Here is a 20799-nt window from a genome sequence, read left to right on the forward strand (position 1 = left end):
TGTGTACACCAATATCTACATTTATATTATCATTAAAAACATTATCACATTCACATAGTGTTATATATAAGAACAATGTATTTACAAGAAACATTTGCTTTGGGTTTTGACACGAGACATGGGGCTCCGTTATTTCTTTTTAGTTATTTTTACAATTAATTCCCCATGTTAGGGCACTACAATACCTATCTACAAGATATCTGCGGGGTTTTTTATATATCGTATCTTTTAAATATTAATGAGCTGACAGTGAAATCACAAAGTCAAATTATTTTCGTAGATGCAAGCTCCTAGATTGGTTCTATCATAAACTAAAAACTAACAGTAGGTCGTTGTAACACTACCCGTATGGTACGTACGCGTTTAATACCCGTATTAAGCAATTGATAATGAAACGCGTAAGTTTAACATTGATCAAACAACAGTAGAGCCTCACTAATAGCTGTATAAATAACAAAATACGAGTTACAAAATATCATATAACTGGCAGATGTTTTTTTTTCTAGAAAATAAAGAAAGTATGACGTCACTCACGCCACGAAACGCGTTTCACCCGTTTGGAGGGCGGGCCCGCGTGGACCCTGGGAGGCAACTGCGCCGGGACCTTTCTCAAAGCGCTCTGATACCGCATCAGAAACGCATGTACCGCGCACTTCACGGGAGACGACGCCACGACCTTCTCCACCGGGGCAAGGGACCCTGTCCTCTTCGCACGCCGCAAAGCGGCCCCTCTCCCAGTTCTGCGTCTCCTTCTCTTCCTCTTTTTCGTCACATCAACCACGGGTACGGCCTCCTTGCTAACCATAACGATTTCCCGGCAAAAATTACACGACAAAATGGCGGAATTAACCTAACTTAACACTAACGTATAGTAAAAAGAAAAAAATAAAATTTAAAATTGGAATATAAATCAACGGTAAATCTAAAACTAGGGTTGTCAGAGAGACAGGTACGCGATAATTACGTATATGGCAAACCAGCTACGTACAAACGATTGCAAGCTAATTAGATATAATTAACGCGATCGCGGGAGTGCAGCGTACGGTTCTGTCTCAAAGACTGAAGGACGCCGCACCGACGATGCAGGTGACATCTTTATGAAATCCTACCCGCAGATGTTTCCGTTCTTATCTCAGCCTACCCTCATCATAAAATATTGTGCATGGCCGTTGGATTTTGTTATGGTAAACAAGTTATTCAGTTTTGATGAAGTTTCATTCAAATCATGTTGCATCATTATGATTTGATTTGCAATAGCCCTTTTATTATTTGAAGAAAGCCCAATGAAGTCTGCCTCGTGTACTTTGCACATTGTATTTTGTAGAAGTTCAACATATAATTAAGTAGGTAGGTATTGTAAAAAAATGTCTGGGCTTGTAAAAAACAAATCCGCTTCAGCCATCGTGGTTTAGCATATCGACAGATATTGAAGCTCAAGTTCTACCGCCCGCATTAATTTTCCAGGACAGAAAACAGTTCTAGAATACTCATCGTAAAGTATGTAATAAAACACAAAACAATTGCGACAGTCACGAATTTAGTTAATGGAAATTCCCATTAGCAACATGCTTGTATGACACGACACAAGCGCTTGCCGCCTTGCTGTCTAGCATACGTCCTCCCTGCACTTGACTTAGTGTTATAACCAACAATTATCACTGTAAAGTGAATGTTCTGTACATTGATAAAAGGGATTGATAATGATAATTAGGTAAAAACCGTGAGGTGAGTACATAAGATGTTTTGAATGATCGCATGTACAAGGAAGCTCAGTAAAAAGGTAAAAGAACCATTATATAATACAAGATAAAAAATATAGACTGGAAACCTTGTAAAATAATCTATTTTGGTTGGCTATAAGAGCATTCTTTTTATTCACATAGGAATAAAGACAAATACGATAAAATAAAACCAACCTACTTTTTTTTCACTTGTGTGACTGATTATTTCTCGTGGGAGTATACAATGCCATAAACAAGTATTTTCCTTTTTTCTACACATATGTGGGGTCGGCAAAGTAGGTACAGTCAACAGCACATCACGTTATGTTGCATGAACCTCTAATGGCGCGGTAATAGCGGCGAGTTTGCAATAAACTGTTGACTGTACTTATTATGTATATAGTATGTATCTTCTATTTTGTAAATTAATGAGAATCCTTTTCACGAGCACAAAGTAACGTAGCTAGTAGTATCTATATACAAATGGTTGTTTCTTCCCAAACAATCCTGCTCAACTCCATCTAATACTCGGATTTGCAACAGACTTTTTGAAAAAAAAAAAACACCTATGCTGCATTAAATCTATATATACCACCAATATTAAAAAAAGAATGTACTTACAACGCCCAATTTATACCCGAAGTGACCGATATAAACCCATCTCTGAAATATAAAACCCATAACTGGCGCATATAGGTACCACTCAGTACGACAGCACCACAGTTAGAGTACACTGTGCGAAAGGGGCGCGCACCCTTGACCTTCATTTCCCTGCGGCATTGCACCCCGAGCCCGCATGCAAGCTGAATAAGGGCTGCGGCCGATATTGCGAGGGTTAGGTTTGTATTGGATGTAGATATTACGTAATTTACTTTTCAATATGCTTTATATATTACGGCACTTGTGGTTTAATCGACGATTTTCGTTTTAGTTGTCGACTTCAAGTGAATTGAAATTGTCGTATCGTATCTGTCCCTATAGGTATATTCTTAGATCTGTAAAACAACGCAACGAATTTTGATGCGGGTTTTTTTTAATTGATAGTATGATTAGCGCTTTCGGTGTATAATTTATTATGGTTTTGGGCTGCTAAGTAAATTATTAAATTCGTAATACCTGAAAAGATGGCAATCTTAATGTTAAGGATAATGCAGAAAATAAGATTAGGTATTTCTTTATCTTGATCTAGCATGAATCCTTCCCAATTCCATCAGTCAATGAAAAAGGTAGCTTAGGGTGAAATCTTCAACAGTTTTCAGCCAAGGTCGAGTCAGTAGAGTATGTCTGCATAACTTACAGCTAAAGGTGTAAAGATTTGTAGTAGGAATTAAGACCTGGATGTTATTTGACATAGGCTAGGTGTAGCCGCGGGCAACAGCTTGTGAGAAAATAATCTGACCTGCACCATGGTGGAAATTGCATCATATTATTGAGCTGTTTCAAGCACAAATTATATTGTAGTAAGTTATAAATATACTCACTTACCTTTCTTTATAAAATACTAGGTTGGCTCGGGTGGGAGCGATCCCATGGGAATTACGGGATAAAAAGTACCCATGTTTTCCAGGTTCTTTTCTACCCGTGTATCAAAATTTCATAACAATTGGTCCAGTAGATAATGTGTGAAGAGGTAATAAACAAACTTGCTTTCGCATTAATAATATTAGTTGGGACTAGCAGCTTGTCCTCACTCGCTAAAACCATAATAAATGCACCTAAACCTTCTACTAAAATCACACTATCTATTGAAAAAAATTGCATCAGAATCTGTGGCGTCGTTTTCAAGATCGAATCAATATGAAGCGATAGAATATTTAGTAATATATATACCATTCATATTTTAAAGAATAGTAGAATGGATAAAATAGTAATGAAAACCAGCAAATAACTTAGATTTTTTGTTAACATTTTTACCCTTTTGCCATTTTTTTATTTGGCCCAAGGTTTGATTGGCAGAGAATACCTTATGGCTTTAAGTCCACCTATTGTTTACTTTTTAATTTGTGGAATAAAGTTTAACATGTTGCATACTGACCAGTAGACTTAGTGGAAGGATTAATAAAAGAAATAAAGTTGTTTGGCATTTTAACTTTAACATTTAAACTTGACCTGACACCATGTAGACATAACTGATAAGACTGTGAAATATAAACACAATATAAAACCAAATCATTGAAAGGGATTTTTTTTCTCAATTTGTGGTGGGCAAATTAAAGAGATTGGGAAAACTGGCAAATTAAAGAGCTTTTATTTAACTCCATCAAATAAATCATTAAGAAAGTAGAAGATTACCCAATGAAATCCAGAATAAAGAATATAGATACCTTAATTCACTTAAATATGATATTATCAAAACACTTAAGAACTTTATGTAGCTATAGCGGAAGGGTAAAGCTGAAGTAATTTGTCTTTTCTTAAATGTCCTATTTTTGAATAATGAGGTCTCAATGAAAAACAATTGTAAAAATATTTCACAAACTTGATTCCAATAACTTCTACAAAAACAGCCCTTTTTATAAATAACATAGGTACCTAGATATCTAGAGAGGCTTTGAACTCATGAAATTTGTGAGTAAAAAAAAGACAAAAGTAAATATGAATCAAACATAAACAGGTAGCTAATGATTACACTGCAACACTTGTGACCTACATATTGAACTTGTACTCTGCAGATTTTTTACTAGCCGACACGTCGAAGAGAGTTCATAGCTGCAAATTTGCACATAAACGAGTTCCAATAGGATCTAATCTAATTGTAAACAAGACAATTAGTACGACAGTTTAGAAAATACATAATTTTCTATTTCATAAATAAGGTAAAATAAGAGCATTACATGGTATGAATATGCTTTTTTGATACACTTACCGTCAAAATTAGAGCCATCCTTTGGGCTTTCATCGCTAGGTTTCTCCTTCAAAGAAGACAATAAGTTCACAGCTGACATACTAGCAGAACTCTCAGATCAAACACTCAATTTTTTCAGTCTTCTCTCAATATATTAACTTTGTTAAAACTCTAAAATATCTTTACAATATTTACAAAAGTGTTCAGGAAATTATTCTATCACCTAAGTATTGTTTATATCACAGACTTTTCGTTTTTCAATACGGATCAAAACGTCCACGCACGAAAATACTCAATAATTACAGGACTCAAGGTATAATAAACTTATTTACACATTAAAAACTATCGTTAATCATCTAAATTTAACAAATACGCTCTAGCGGTCACGAAATACTCATAACTAAAAGAATTTATCAGTTTTCGATGCAAAAATATATAAAACGTCCGCCATATGCCTTTTGAGCGTATATAATTCTACCAAAATCGATACCCACTTTATACTGAAAATTAGTAGGAAACCAATATAAATGTCATGGCCTCCTAAACATGCTAGGGTTATAGTCAGTTGCCATTTTTAGTTTTTTTTTCTATCGGAAAAATGGCGTTCTTTGTGGTAAAAGTTTTTTTTTATTTTGTATATAATAAAAATAAAAATAAATAAAATATTTTTATACCGTTAGGTACTATATAGTCTAAAGCTACGTATCTTATTTTTACGATTTATATCTTAGAAATAAATTGTGTGATAAAATGTCTACCAAAATAATATAGTAAAAACGAAATGAAACGAAAATTTAATGTACGTTCAAAAATCTATCTTCAGTGACAAAGATAGAACAAAAAAATATATATTTATTTAAACCAATTATAATTTGTCAAACAGTGTGTATATATATATATATATCCTATTACCGTAATAAAAAAATTGTTTATTTCGTTTTCCACAGAAATAGATGAGGAAATATTTAAAAACTTTTTCAAACGTATGCTAAACTGTCAAACAACGTGTGACAAAATTATGTCAAAGTCATGAAGTCAAGTCAATAAAAAAAATGAAGCTGGTTATTCGATGCTACTGCATTGCAGATTTTCTATTTTAATTTGTGCTATGATATAATTCACCAAAATGTCGTTAAAGTGGACTGGTAGTCACAGTGAATCTGGTATATTGCGCAAAAGTGAGTTTAAAGAGAAGAAAGAAGACCTTTTCGTGTTCGGCTACTCGTGCAAATTGTTCAGGGACGACGAAAAAGCGCAGCACATTGACCAAGGAAAGCACCTCATACCATGGATGGGGGATGAAACTTTGAAAATCGACAGGTTCGAACTGTTTTTTACTACTAAGACTGCTACTTGTGGCCCTAAAAGTTATAAAATCTTATGTATATGGTCAGAAAATACTAAATTTTGGAAGATATTAAGATTTTCGCAGAGGATTTTTGTTGGAGTGGCTGATTGAAGGATCCACGACTGATGGCGGCCACGACACCCGTTATTGTAATAGTGATGATCTTCGGTGGTATGTATTACTTGGAACGGTAATCTTGAATAATGAACATGTAACACCGTTACTGTTAAAATGTCAAGGCTATTAATTGAATATGCTATATTATATTCAAATTTGTTTAGTTACATAATGTAAAGTTTATCCTTGATATTAAAACAGCAATGGAAGCTTATTTTGTTAATAATTTTGAATTCAGATTCGTCTGTCAATCCAATGCCAAAATTCTTTCCAGGCTATTTGACAGATTTCTTCAAATACTATACTTAAGTGGTTATGGCCAGAAAGTCTCAAACTAGGAAGTTCAAAAAGTTGAATCAAGCATTTGAAATGGCTCTTAGTAAATTTTAACTGAGTATCATGTCTATTAATACTGACTAAGTTTACATTGTGTACCATAAGTTCATAGTAACTTAAAGATTTTATTTTAAATTTCCTTTGCAATATGCTCATCAATTATTTGAATTGAAACCTATTTATGAAAGAGAGGGTAAATCAATTTAACCCAGATACTACTCAGTTTGTAAAAATAATAAAATTTAATTCAAAATCTTGGCAATGGACTATAATTTACAAAAAAAATAAGTTTTAAAAATATTAAGATTTTATAGATTAATGTAAGATTATCTCGACAACAACATAAAGCTTTTAGTGTAAACCTTGTAAATATCTGGACAGGTATGACGCGCGTGGGGCTCTACACGACCTGTCGTCGCTGGAGGCGCCCCCCGGCGGCTACGACTGGCGCATCGAGCTCACCAGAGCGGAGCTCGATGTGGAACAGCTCTGTGATGAGGAGAGGTACCGCGCCTTGCACACTGATGAAGATGAGGAGGAGATGTACAAAGGTTAGTAAAAGATTGTGTCTAAATTTCAAATCATTTATTCAGAAAAGGGCACATCATATTCTGAATTAAATTATATTTACCAAAGCTACAAACTATTAGCTATTTGGAACGACCACCGCTGAGAAGAAATGCCGAAAGAAACTCATTCAAACAGTGTTGGTCCCTGTCATTACCATTTTAAAAATATAAATTTATGTATCATGTCTGTCTGTTAAGAGGAGCAGCAAAGATAATCTAGATAAGAGATTTTAAGATTTAGATTTTAAGGTACCCTTTGTTGGTTGAATTCTAAGGCTATGGATTCATGCCCCGGACTTACATTTCTTCTAATATACTGGAGTCTTCAATTATTTATATCAATTACTCAGAAATCCTGAATGATGCCTTTTGGGAAATAGGAGTATCTTCAGACAATATTCTTGGCAATTTTAGTGGTTTATGCTAGCTGATAAGTCATGAACTGACTTATGTTCTCCTTTATTGGAAACAAGAAATAGTCTATAAAAACTACCATGTGACACAATTAGTAAGGCCTACCACCACTACTTCATATGCTGTGGGACGATCTTTATTAATTTATATAAATATACGTACATATTAATGCTGACGCATGTTTCAAATACTATATACATGTAGGCAAATACTATGGATTGTATGCACATAACATAACATAAAGTGTAAATATAAAACACAAGCTTGGCTCGCCCCGGCTTAGCTCTGGTGAAACATAATAATAGTATATATAGGAAAATACTTGTATTTATAATATTTTATTTTGAGGCTTCAGTTGACTCGACAAAAAATTTAAAAGGTAATAATAATATTAGTATGCATACAAATAGAAAATTGAGTACTTATTCTTTCTATGATATTTCTTGTAGAAGAGGAGCTGAAGCGTCTGCACGCCGCGGGCTACGGCCAGGTGGGGTTCAACTACGACGCGCCCCGCGCCCCGGAGCCCCCGCCGCCCGCTGAGCTGGACGAGCCCTTCGTGCCGACGTCTGCGTTCAAGGCTCTGTTCTCTCCAAATATTGTTATGGTGGGTTTAGTTAGGGGCTGCTTTAGCCCATATGTAATCGATACCCTGGCGCCATATTGTGTTAAAATGTGACAATCGCCTAAAAAAATTCAAATGCGTGTGCATAAACAAATTATAATTGAATGACATTATTCCTCAACAGCCAGAAACAGAGAAGCAGAATGCAATAATAGAGAAGACGGCGAAGTTCATAGCTTCCCAAGGGGCACAAATGGAGATCCTGATCAAAACCAAACAGACGGACAATCCACAGTTCAAATTCCTGAACCGGGACTCTGTGCTGCATCCATACTATACTGCGTTGACTGCGCTGGTCAAAGCTGGAAAGTGGCCCGAGAAGGAGCCTGAAGTTGTTGAAGGTAAATACATTCACTCTATCGAGTGTGTTATTGCTTACACTGATGTAAGACTTCACTCAAGTCGTCTAAAGGCATCTGACATGACTTTTACGACTATCTACCGCTAACTAATTGCAAGTAGCCGCATACACAGTAGTGGAATAAATTTGTCTCCAATGTGAATCAAGTTGTGGTCGATGAAGACTACTAACTGTAACTAATATACATGAGTCCGACTCATGTAACTAATATACATGAGTCGGATTGGTATACAAACTCATGTGACCAGAGTAGGATTCAAACCTGGAACCTTTCGATCACAGGCGGACGGTCTTAACCACCCACCACCACTTTGGGCCACCAGCACTTCAGATATCTATATATCTAAAGTACCTTTATTTACTTACTAAATTTACTACAGTCATAATCATAATTGTCAGGCATTATTAATGCCACTTCTAAGGCACTTCTATGAGTATCTAACAGTAATATTACAAAATATATTTCTGTGTATCCCACTGATACGAACGAATGTTAGTGAGATACACAGAAATGTATTATGGAATATTACTGTTCATTGTTGCATAATATGTGTTTTATTGCATTGTTGCAGAAAAACCACCCGAGCCTGACGAGTATTTACATCCTAGTTTGGCGTCGACTATCATAGAGTCTGTAAGTGTTATTAAGTTTATATACATGTTAAAACACAAACATTGTAGTGTCGAATGTCCTACTAATAGTACAGTCGATGTATATATTTGGTTCCTACAGTCGAATTTCGAACGCCAGAACGTAGGGCTATTGTGAGAGAGGGGCGCGGGGTGGGGGGGAGGTGTCTACTCCATATGACTCCTTGGGATCTTAATCAAGTAACTTTTGGAAAATAAAGTTAATTAAAAAATTATACAGGATCATATCTTTTATATTTTGTAACTACCCTGACTGCTTTTCGTCTTTAGCAAGATTGTCGATCAACTGTGTTAATGATAGGGACATGTATTGACATGCATTCTGAAATGAATGAAATGCATTCTGTGAAGTCAGTTTTGGATGTGTCGCCAGCACTTTTTGTGTGGAATGAGATTGCCCGGATCGAGGGATAAAAAAATTGACATTTTAAAAATTTGCGAAAATATTTTTTTTATCTATACATTTATTGGTCTTTGTCACTTGAATAAAGAGTTTATTCATTTTTAATATTATTTTCGTATATACGTATTTGTTATAAAATATAGTATCGTTGAGTTAGTATCCCTATATATCTTTTTATATATATCTTTTTATTTTAATATTTTATTTTTTTGTCTAATTATTTAATACTGTTAAGTTTACTGCACCCTCTTAGTTTACTTGTGTCTCTTTCCATCCAAAGGTTGGCTGGAAGAAATTGCATTAGCGATAAGTCCGCCTTTGCACTCATTATGTTTGAATATCTTGTTATAACTGTACTCCTTTGTAAATGGTGCAATAAAGAGTTTATCAATCTATCTATCCCTTAACACAAGTCTCGAACTTACTTTGGGGCTAGCTAACAAATATTCGGTCGTCTCGTAGGCGCCATCAATCCCCAGCATCCACTACCGGCCGTCAGCGGACTGCGACTACACGATGCTGATCTGCAAGATGCGCGGAGACCGGTCGCTGGAGCTGGCGCCGGGCGAGGAGCCCCCGCCCGGCACGGAGCCGCTGCCGCCGCGCGCCGCGCAGATCTCGCGTCCGCCCCTCATGTACCACAAGGGGGAAGGTTGTTCATTACTCGGAAATTTGTTTTAATCTTTCGATTCGGTTAATTAATTTTTTGGTCGGAGAATTATCGGTCATTTTGACCGCCGTCATTGCCGTCCTTGATGAAGAATCTCTCTAAAATTTTAAAAATCAAATCCTACTAAATGCGTAAGTTTGTGAAGATGTATGTGTGTATGTATGTCCGACCGTTTGTTATAAAATTTGGTACTCGGGTAGAATATAACCTGGAATAACACATAGGGTACTTTTTCTCCTGAATTTCCTGCGGGAACGAAGCCCCAGGTCGCAGCTAGTATTATATATATATATATTGCACTACCCCCAATACAGATCCTATCCTTACACATTAGAAAACATAGTCCTCTGCAGCGTCTGTCTGTCTGTTATAATCTCTGTTACAATCTACAAGTGATAAACTCGAATACGTCGGCACAGATTTTGTGATTTTGCGACCAAAAGTGTGATTCCTTAGGAAGGTTGGGATGTATAATTTATAATATTTTTAACCAAGCGAAGCCGGGACGCGCCGCTAGTTATTCATAAATTAGGGTGGTAAAAAATGTCTTGTCTTTGTTTAAATTTGATGGAGGGTAATGACTGTGATCGAAATGTTTAAAAATTAACCCTGGTAAGTACTAAGTACGCAATTTCAAGGGCGGGAGAATTTCACTAGCGTTTTGAACGCCGCCGCGGGCTGTCGTTAGTGTTTATTAAATTGTACCATACACCGGTAATCGATTTAATTATCCTATTTTATAAATAATTAAAGTATGGGTACAATGTTGTTAATTTTATAAAAGTTTAATTTTAAAAAATGATTCTTTATTTAAAAAAAAAGCGACACTAATGAAACGCTACACGCCGCGTTCAAACGGTCGTGAAATTCACCCAGGCACGTTAATTTTATTATTTTCAACCTTTCGATGACGTGTCCCCCCTGCTGGTTAAAAAACTCCCCATTATTCTTCCATCTGTCTCAGTCCGAGACAATCTATATATATAAAACTCTTGCGTTACTAATTGACTGACTGACAGACAACGTACGTACAACGAAATTGGCATGTAGAAGGGATTTCCTGAAATTCCCACGGGAAACGGATTTTTACTCACATACGATGTTGTAGGCAAAAGCTATTGAATATATAACATGTAAAAATAATGTAATGTTTTAATGTATGTAAAAGTATCTACTTTATGGCACCACCCAGCGCCCCCGCCAGCGCCCCAGCGCGCGGAGCAGCACGCAGCGCACTACGCGCAGATCCTGGAGCGGGAGCACAAGCCGCCGCCTCCGCCGGCACAGCCCACGCTCTCCACCGGACTCAGCCTCATGAGGAACTACAACACGGACTCCGAGACTGATGATTCTGGTGAGTGGACACTTCAAGTCCTTCAAGTTCTTGTGTCTATTTCTATATTTATTTATTATTAAGTCTCTTTCTTACTTGTTAGGGCTTTTTATCCCTTAGTCGTCTGTTACTATATCCACAAAAGGATATAAAGCGGTCCAAATCTAGTGCGAGTCGAGTTATGAAATTTGGTATACGGGTACAATGTTACCTGGTATAACACATAGGGTAGGCTTTTTATCCTGATAATTAGCAGGTAGTAATTAAATAAGTATCACAAAATTCCACACAGATTCCGACGACACATCATCAACGGACAGCAAAGACCAAATGGTGACACCGCCGGCTGACGTCCAAGTTGTAATCGAGAAGATGGCCGCGTATGTCGCACGCAATGGCGACGAGTTCGCGGAGATCGTGCGCGCGAAAAACGACCCTCGGTTCACGTTCTTAGAGCCGGAAAACGCGTACCACGCTTATTATAAGAAACTGATGCAGGAGAAACGAGGGGTCGCCGTCAATGGGAAGGAGAGGGACAGACCTAGTAGGACTGGAGGTGAGTTTGAGATGACTTTATTGATTCTGTAGTAGAAGATATTTTGAAATCTTCGATTTATTTTCTGCGCAATGTCTTATCCTGTGATGTTTATATTTCAGCGCCGTTATCATTCTCCATTAAGAAGCTCAAAGGTCCCGATCCAATCTTGCCTAAACCAGCTCTCCCTTATGAGTCCAGCTCAGACGACGACTCAGAGAAACAGACAGACAGACAAGAAGAGAAAGAACCGGTTAAAAGTACCGCACCTCCCACTTTCCCCTTACAACACATGCCTCCGGTCGTAGTCTACAAAATGGAGGGACAAATCAACAACGAACTACCTACAGTGAAAACTTTTGAGGCGAAAGTTGTACACCCAGCGCCCGTGGTCAAAGAAATTGAGAAAAAGGTTGAAGAAACACCTAAAGTTGAAAATAGTGTGCCAGAAGTACTCAATAACGTGGTACAGAAGATCGCGAATCAATCTACAATAAAACAACAAGAAAACGAAGTTGAAGAGAAAGAAGTTCAAGAGAAGGTAGTACTTGAAGAGAAGAAAGAAGTAGATGTTAAAAGTAAAGAAAGAGAAAAGAGTCCAAGGAAAGAGAAAAGAAAGCATAAGGAGAGAAAAAAGGAGTATAGGTCTAAATCTGAGACTAGAGACGTCAGGAAGGATAGGCGGAGCGCGGAAAGAGAAGAGAGAAGAGATAGAAAGAGGGAGAAAGAAGATAGAGAGAAAAGACATAAGCAGAAGGACGATTTGGAGAATGAGATTATTTCTTTGGACGATAATTCTGATGACATGGTGGATTTGACTGGGGATTTGTCGGATTCCAAAGGTAATGGACTTATAGTTTTACATTTTTAAACCCCGACGATAGACGGAGGGGAGTAATAAGTTTAACTTGTCTATTTGTATATCTGTCCGTGGCTACGTAGCAGCCAAACAGCTTAACCGATTTTGATAAAAAATATCGGTAAAAATAGAATAAACACCTCGACGTACTTGACGTTTATTTAAAACATCAAAAACAAATTAATAATATTTTACTGCTCGTTAAATTATTTGACCAAAACAGACTTATAAAAAAAACATTTAACAAAACAAAATGGTACAGTTGTTTAACAAAACGGCAGCATGAACGAAAAAGTAATCATATATTTTTTTATAAACTTAAAATGGTCTATCCATTTTAAGTTTTGATCGCTATTGCGTCGTCTACATTTTGCATTTATAATATTATACCATGGATTATTAGTACATCAAGAAAGTATTTAAATGTTATTGCAATACCAAATAAAATGCTCAAGGTTGGTTGATGTGTTGCCAGCAAACAGGAGACAGCGCCCTCTTTTCATTCCTTCACTTTATTGATATACAGTTTACACACTGTACAGTCAACAGCACATCAAGATACCTGCATAATAAAATAAAAAAATAATAAAAATTAAAATTTATATTATTTAAAAAATTTAATTTATTATAAATAATTTAATTAAAAATAAAATTTTAATTTATTTAATTTTTTATAAAAATATAATTTTTAATTAATTTAAAATTGAAAATAATGATAAAATTAGTATATTACCTCTATGGTAAAAGCGTCGAGTTTGCAATAAATTTGGTTAGGTTGATGTGCTGTCGACTTTACATGTTTCTTTAATGAAAGACGTACCGTTACACAGTATTCTTACCTACCTGCACACCGGTGGACATTTTGGTTCACTAGTGTGAATGCGACTGCCACTAGATGGCGGTGAGTAGTTGTAAAAGTCATGTCAGATGCCTTTTGGCGACTTGAATAAAATCTGACACTAGTGTTATTGATAATACACACTCGATATGATGACAGTATTCTTGTAAATAAATGTTGATTGTTTGATAACCACGATCGTATTTAGGTTCAGGCGAGTGGTCCCGGTCGCAGGAGAAGCAGCAGGCGCGGCGAAGGCGCGCGGCGGAATTCCTCAGGCGGGTGGGTGTGGAGCCCGACGCCGCGCACGCCATCCCCGCCAACTCGCTCGCCAGCGCCATGGTCAGAACAAGAACAACAATCGTGACAATAATCACAACACTGAGTCAAGTGTTCATTCAACAACACAAATTCTTCGTCTTCGTTGTGATTATTCTAAATTGTTGACGTTTGTAGGATAATGGGCCCGCGGCTTCGTCCGCGGGAACAGTTTTTTTTTTCGGAATGAAAGGTGTGTTCCACTCTACTTCAAACTATATGTATGCTAAATTTCAAGAAGATTGATTGAATAGTTAGAGCGCGAAGAGGTAATAAACAAACTTACTTTCGCGTTTATAATGTTAGGATTAATGTTGACATTTAATATATCTTAATACAGGTGGATACACTAGAAACAATTCGAAAGAAAAAGGCGGAGGAAGAAGAGAAGCGACGTCGACGCGACAAGAGGCGGCATCGAGAGAAATATGGTGAGCGAACTTGTAATAATATGCTAGTAGTTTGTAGCATTTATAGAAATACTATAATTAAAATTTTACGTGAAAAAGTGTCTGTTCTTTTTTATTTATTATATATATATATATATATATAAAGTTTTGTTGCAATATATGAGTCATATATGCCTTATTGTGATGTGATTTCTGCGCGACGCAAAGCTGAGCTCCATAATAGAGCCGAGTAAGTTATGATTAATGCACTCGTGTGTTATAATGTGACTACGTTTTACGTTGAAAAAAAAAATCAATGGAGTTAATAACTTTTTTAAAATTTTATTTTATACTAGAGGTCCGTCCCGGCTTCGCTCGGGTACGTAACGTAATAAATTATAACTAAACCATCCTTCGGAATCACACTATCTATTGGTGAAAACCGCACGAGAATCCGTGCAGTAGTTTTTGAGTTTATCACGGACAGACACGATAGAGAACTTTATAATATGTAAGGTTTAAGTTTTGTCAACATTGCCCATACTTTACCACATATATGACTGTTTTAGATCATGAAGACGGTGCAGAGAAATCACACAGGAAAAGCAAACGGAGAAAGTACAACAAGTAAATATAGTTTCATTCTTTTCTTACATTTTTAAGGCATTATTAAGCTGTTGCACGCTCTTTGCTCGGTAATAAGTAACCTATGACTCTAAAGTATACTATACTATCTAATAGCAATCTGACGTGAGCCGTTGAGTGTTGTTTGTTCATCAAAATAGATCTAGTTGTTTCTGCTTCTTGTGTTGTCGCATTAAAGTTATTTTAAACAAATACATGTTTATTTGTTAGACGAATTAAAAAAAAACCCGACTTTCAATATTCATTTCGCTACAACTTTTGAACGATTGAACCGATTGTGATCAAACATATCTAAGAACCGCCGCATAAAAATTAGCTATCAAATAAAAAAACCGCATCCAAATCGGTTCACCTGTTGATGAGCTACGATGCCACGTAACAGACACACTTGACGGTCAAACTTTTAGCGTCGGGGCTTAAAAAATAAAAATCTTTCCTTTTTTTAATGCTCTATGGCGCATACAGAATACATATATATATATATATATAATCATAATATGTTTCAGTATACCTTTTGACCATGTACTTTATTGTGTACTTACAATGTTATATTAGTGATAAAAAAATATACATGAATTTATATTTAAAAAATGGTAAGCCCTTCTGGCGTAATAGGGGACACTGTTTGAATGAGTTTCTTTCGGGATTTCTTCTCAGCAGAGGTAATATAAGGATTTTTGTCATCTATTTTCAGATCATCTGAGGAAGATGAAACTGATGTTGATGGGTAAGTTTTGTTAAGCTTCTTCTTTATACAAAAATATGTGTGATCAAATCATGATCATATCGAGTGTGTTATTGGTAACACTGGTGTCAGATTTTAATCAAGTCACCTAAGGGTGAATTTCACGACTGTTTGAACGCGACGTATAGCGTTTCATTAGTGTCGCATTCTTTTTTGAATAAAGAATATTTTTTTTTTAAATTAAACATTTATAACATTAACATTGTACCAGTATTTTACTTATTTATAAAATAGGCTAATTAAATTGATTACCGTGTATGGTTTTTATATACAATTTAATAAACACTAATGATAGCCCACGGCAGCGTTCAAAACGCTCGTGAAATTCACCCCTAAAGGCATCTGACATGACTTTTACGACTACTTACCGCCATCTAGTGGCAGGTAGTCGCATACACACTAGGGAACTAAATTGTCAACCACTGTGCAGGTCTCCTCACGATGTTTTACTTCACCGGAAGCAAGTGATGGTCTATGAAAACTACTATATATGAATCAGATTGGAATACAAACTCATGGCACGAGTAGGATACGAACCTGAGACCTTTCGATCCACAGGCGGGCGTCTTAACTATTACGCTACCAACGCTTCAAATAACATTAATGTATCTTTAAAAAAAATTAAATGAAAATAATTTTAAAAATCGAATTTATTATTTATATATAATATACATATGTATTATAAGCCCTTGCATTTGGGGCTAACCCACGAAATTGTGACTTGATGTCCTCAGGGATGATAAACAATTAGGGATGCCGAAGTGGAGACAAACAAGTAGGAACTTTTATAAAACTTTCGCGTTGCATAATTATATGTTAAACGGCAGGTATTAAACGCGTACATACCACTTTTTATTTGTCAGGCGTTTCGAACCTTGTTACAAAGGACCGTGGTCACTGTTCGACTGACTCAACAATTTAATACATAAAAAAGTAGGAAACCTGTTCTTGAGGTACGTTGCTCAACAGATAAGAAAGCAACGGGGAAAACGAACAAATGTGACAAATAGATAAATTACGTTTTTGGGTGGTTCGTAAAGCGTTTCGACCGCTGCGACTGCGCGGTCATTACAATCCGTCAATTTTCTTGAGGAAGGAATCATTTCCAAAATCAATCATTCATAAAATTGACATTACTACAGTACAGAGTAATTAATGTAAAGTCATATAGTAAAACTCATTGTTGTCTTTGTTAAAATTAGAAAAATTGTAATGACCAGCACGCAGCGGTCGAAACGCTTTGCGAACCACCCTTTTGTAAAAAAAAAAAACATTTTCACGAATAAAGATCAATTGGTTGATGTCAATCAGCAAAAAGAAGAAGCGCAAAAGGGACAAGAAGCACAAGACCAAGAAGCGGAGACGTCGCGAGGCGGAGGAGCCGGAGCAGGACCACCCGCTCCACATCGACCTCAGCTCCACCCTCAAGGAGCTGAGGACCGCCTCGCCCACCAAACAGCTTGAACTCCAGGTATTTATATAAATACTTGTGGACAAACCCATATGCTAACTTCCTAAATCCTTACATATTATAAAACAAAGTCCTCTGCCGCGTCTGTCTGTCAGTTCGCGGTAAACTCAAAACTACTGCACGGATTTCCATGCGGTTTTCACCAATAGATACAGTGATTCTTGAGGGAGGTTTAGGGGTATAATTTATTATGTTTTTATCCGAGCGAAGCCGGGAAGCCAGTAATATTCTAAATGCGAGAAGGACATAGGGTACCTATCATCCTGGAAAATTAACGCGGGCGAAGCCGCGGGCAATAGCTAGTGTCTACTAATCCTACTTACTTAAAATTGTACTTTTACGTACAGTCTGTCAAACAAGTGAAAAAACTGATTTTTAAAGAACTAAAATTTTTTGCCATTGCTATATCAAATAGAATGGTCAAGATTGTTCGATAAACTCACAGTGTTGCCAGCAAACAGGAGACAGCGCCTTCATTTATTTTCATCACTTCACATACAGTACATTATATTAGACCGGGCCGGTTCGGTAGTATTGTATATATTGTAATTCTATGTACTCGCTCCAGGACATCCAGGAAGACTCCCAGTTGAGCATGAAACAGGACTCCTCGTCGTCAGAAGAGGAGAAACCGAAGAAGAAGGAGAGGGAGTACAGCGAGGGAGAGTGGTCTAGCGACAGTGAACAGGACTCTGAATCTGAGCACAGTAAAATTGATTAGGTTAGCTTACCCATAGTACATTCTGCAATTCCTACGAATTCATTGCAAACTCGCCGCTATTACCGCGACATAGAGGTTCATGCACGGTAACTTGATGTGCAACATCAGCAATGTTCGATGGCGCAGTATAGTAAAGTATATAATACTAAAACAAATTCCGATGCAATTAAATAACGACCTTAATGCTATGACATAAGATTTCAAATCAAAAATGATTGTATCTTGCTTATAATACTTTACCATTTCAGTTTAAACTTTTCGTTTTTCAGAAATTTTAAAGTATCATTCTGCAATTACATAATGTTTTCTACATGTTAAAAAAGCTTTATCATGTAATCCGTATTTTATGATGACTAACTCCGTGGTTTGGTGGCCACCAAGCTGTCTGGAGAGTCCTGGGTTCGATTTTTTAATGGACCATTATAAAAATGATTAAATTTTTGTTTCAGCCTCTGTTGTTGTCTGAGCAGAACAAAGACAGAACGCACTATATCGGATACCGGTATAGATATGCTGAAAATTATGCAGTGCAGAAATAATATGCCACAGATAACAGTGTCTGGAGAGATTGACAGTTGTTTTTTATTCGTGGCCTTTTTATCCTGTCCCACTGCTGGACAAATGTCTCTTAACGTTTTGAACACATTTCATTTGCTCAAAAATTTTAAAGGTACTAGTATTTTATTAGACTTTTTAAGTAACATGTGTCTACTTTCTGTCGAAAAACGTCATGATATACGCGTGCATTGATCATTACATACTCAGCCTTATTATAGTGCTCGGCTTTGCCTCGCGCTAAAATCTTGCCTCGTATGCGATGACTAATATTTGCACACTTGTATCCTATATGGATAGCACTGTTTAATTTTTTAATTGTGATTTTTCAACACAACTGTTAAAAAAACTTACACCCTCACACTTAATTTAGATATAGATATTAATGATGCAAATAACAAAGATATAGAAAACTAAAGACTACGAGTAAGCATACCCAAATGAGACAGAAGATTTCCATACAACTTCCTGGTCCAATCCAACCTATCTCATTCAAAACGACAGATTGTATGAAATTTATAAATTGTAATAAAATATAAATTAAACACTGTGACAGCGCAAGAGCACTTTTATTGTATTAACAGAGAAAACACATATGACAGCTTACATCATTTAAATAAGTATTAAAAACACAAACGATATAAAAACTAGTTTATACATGTTGTAAAAGGTCGAATGGATGGGCCTTGTAAAACAGGAATAAAAGATAGCACTCTGTCTCGTTTCTTCTCGTATATTTCTAATACACATTTCTAATTGTTGTATGTGTAAAATGATGTCTAAAGTTTTCTCTGTCTACGTCCAACAAAGACATTCCATATGTCAACAATTTGTATGGGGTTTGTATGACAGCGACAATGGTCACTCACAGTGTAAAAACTGTTTCAAACACATTTTGATGGCAATTAAAAACAGTAGATATAAAACAAAAATAGTAAACTAGTTGACTAGTTTTTTTTTTTATTTAAATATAATTCAATTACTGTTTCGTTATGTATTAATGTATATATACATATTATTTTTATCCAGACTTATTCTATTTCTAAATTTTCCACTTTCCCTCTCTTCATTTATCTCTGCTCTGTGGAACACCTTAACAAGAGATCGATAAATATAACAACAATAAATAGGGAGATAAAACAACAATTGCAATCCAAAATTATTTATTCAACTTATTGAAGTCGAAATGAGTTCAAATTAAATCTACCGCCGACTTCCAAAGCGAAGGAGAAGCGGCGCAACAAACATCACCTCATTATTTTTTTATCTGTTAACTGGTTTACGAATTCGAAATTATATATAGGTAGGTAGGTACCTTGAGACTGTACGTACACTCGGAAAATTTGATAACTTATTACATACATACATACAGTCTGTCATGAAAATGAACATGAACATGAATTTTAAGAAATGAAAAGAAGGCGCTTGTCTCCTGTTTGCTGGCAACACTGGGTGTTTATCAACCAATCTTGGGCATTATTTGGTGTTGCAATGACAAAAAAAAACCGGTTTTCTTCAATTACTTAACAGACTGTATGTTACTTTAAATCACAATAGAATATAATGAAAACAGATAAAATCATATAATTAGCTGGTAATACTAGATTTTATTGCCAAGATATAGTGAATTAATATGTGTAAGCGTTTATTTTGTACGATGAAGAGTAACGCTGGTTGTATATAAACATTGTTTTAACAAATATGGCCGAAGCATTTTGCTATTTAACATCATTTTAATGTGAGCCAGTTAAGGACCTAAACTGATCTGCATCGCAAATTCATACCTTTTTAATATTAATGCGATTCATTTCAGGTTCCTAAATTTAACTGGGTTGCATTTGAATCGTTCCGTAAAAGTTGATGATAGGCCTGCTGGTCGTTGCTATTATTTATTAGTTATCCTGTCTTATGTGTCCTGGCACTTATATAGTCACATAAAACAAATAAATTAGGTAAACATTTCAATCTTCTTAAAACAATGTTTATAGAGAACTTGCTTCTGTATTGTTAAATACACACAATTTGTTTTATATTTTGTATATGTAATTTGTAAATATTTTTATTAAATATTGTGAATTTGATATGTCTTGTTTTATTTGTAGTATATAACTCTATTATATGTAGATTTGTAAGGTATACCAGCAGTATTTTTTTTATGTGGCAATTCCACTACCACGGACTTATATAAATAAAAATAATACTAAAAAAAATGCTTTACATACCCATTTGAAAGCCCGCCGCCCGCCGTACCTTTTACAAAGCAGAATACAAGTATCTCAATCATCGGAGCAATATTAAAAACAAGCAAAGGGCGAAATAAAACAAAAACC

General features: G+C 35.9%; 2 protein-coding genes across 6 annotated transcripts in view; one reads left to right on the forward strand and one right to left on the reverse strand.

Annotated features, from left to right (window-relative positions):
• The window catches only part of LOC128679403 (eukaryotic translation initiation factor 4E transporter-like), a 29276-nt gene extending 24241 nt beyond the window's left edge, over positions 1–5035 (reverse strand). For 3 of the 4 annotated variants that reach the window (XM_053761633.2, XM_053761632.2, XM_053761631.2), the window contains exon 1: positions 535–1076. In XM_053761633.2, coding sequence (XP_053617608.1) covers positions 535–805 — 271 coding nt within the window. In that variant the 5' untranslated portion in view covers positions 806–1076. Of the gene's footprint in view, positions 1–534; positions 1077–4587 lie in introns of those variants that run through there. The other variant, XM_053761634.1, reaches the window with a different exon arrangement.
• A 556-nt stretch (positions 5036–5591) lies between these two features.
• On the forward strand, positions 5592–20550 carry su(w[a]) (suppressor of white-apricot). 2 transcript variants are annotated; one of them, XM_053761635.1, is made up of 16 exons: positions 5592–5886; positions 6749–6918; positions 7800–7957; positions 8100–8316; positions 8909–8970; positions 9853–10042; positions 11253–11414; positions 11686–11949; positions 12051–12770; positions 13834–13967; positions 14284–14374; positions 14902–14959; positions 15672–15704; positions 17034–17193; positions 17762–17914; positions 18364–20550. In XM_053761635.1, exons 1-15 carry the CDS (start codon positions 5693–5695, stop codon positions 17912–17914), a joined length of 2766 nt encoding a protein of 921 aa, XP_053617610.1. In that variant the 5' UTR covers positions 5592–5692; the 3' UTR covers positions 18364–20550. The 2 variants fall into 2 exon arrangements, with proteins under 2 accessions (XP_053617610.1, XP_053617611.1); XM_053761636.1 differs by having other exon boundaries at positions 5744–6085.
• Positions 20551–20799: the final 249 nt, after the last annotated feature.

The sequence above is a fragment of the Plodia interpunctella genome, chromosome 21 (assembly GCF_027563975.2).
Source record: "Plodia interpunctella isolate USDA-ARS_2022_Savannah chromosome 21, ilPloInte3.2, whole genome shotgun sequence".
NCBI classification, from domain to species: domain Eukaryota; kingdom Metazoa; phylum Arthropoda; class Insecta; order Lepidoptera; family Pyralidae; genus Plodia; species Plodia interpunctella.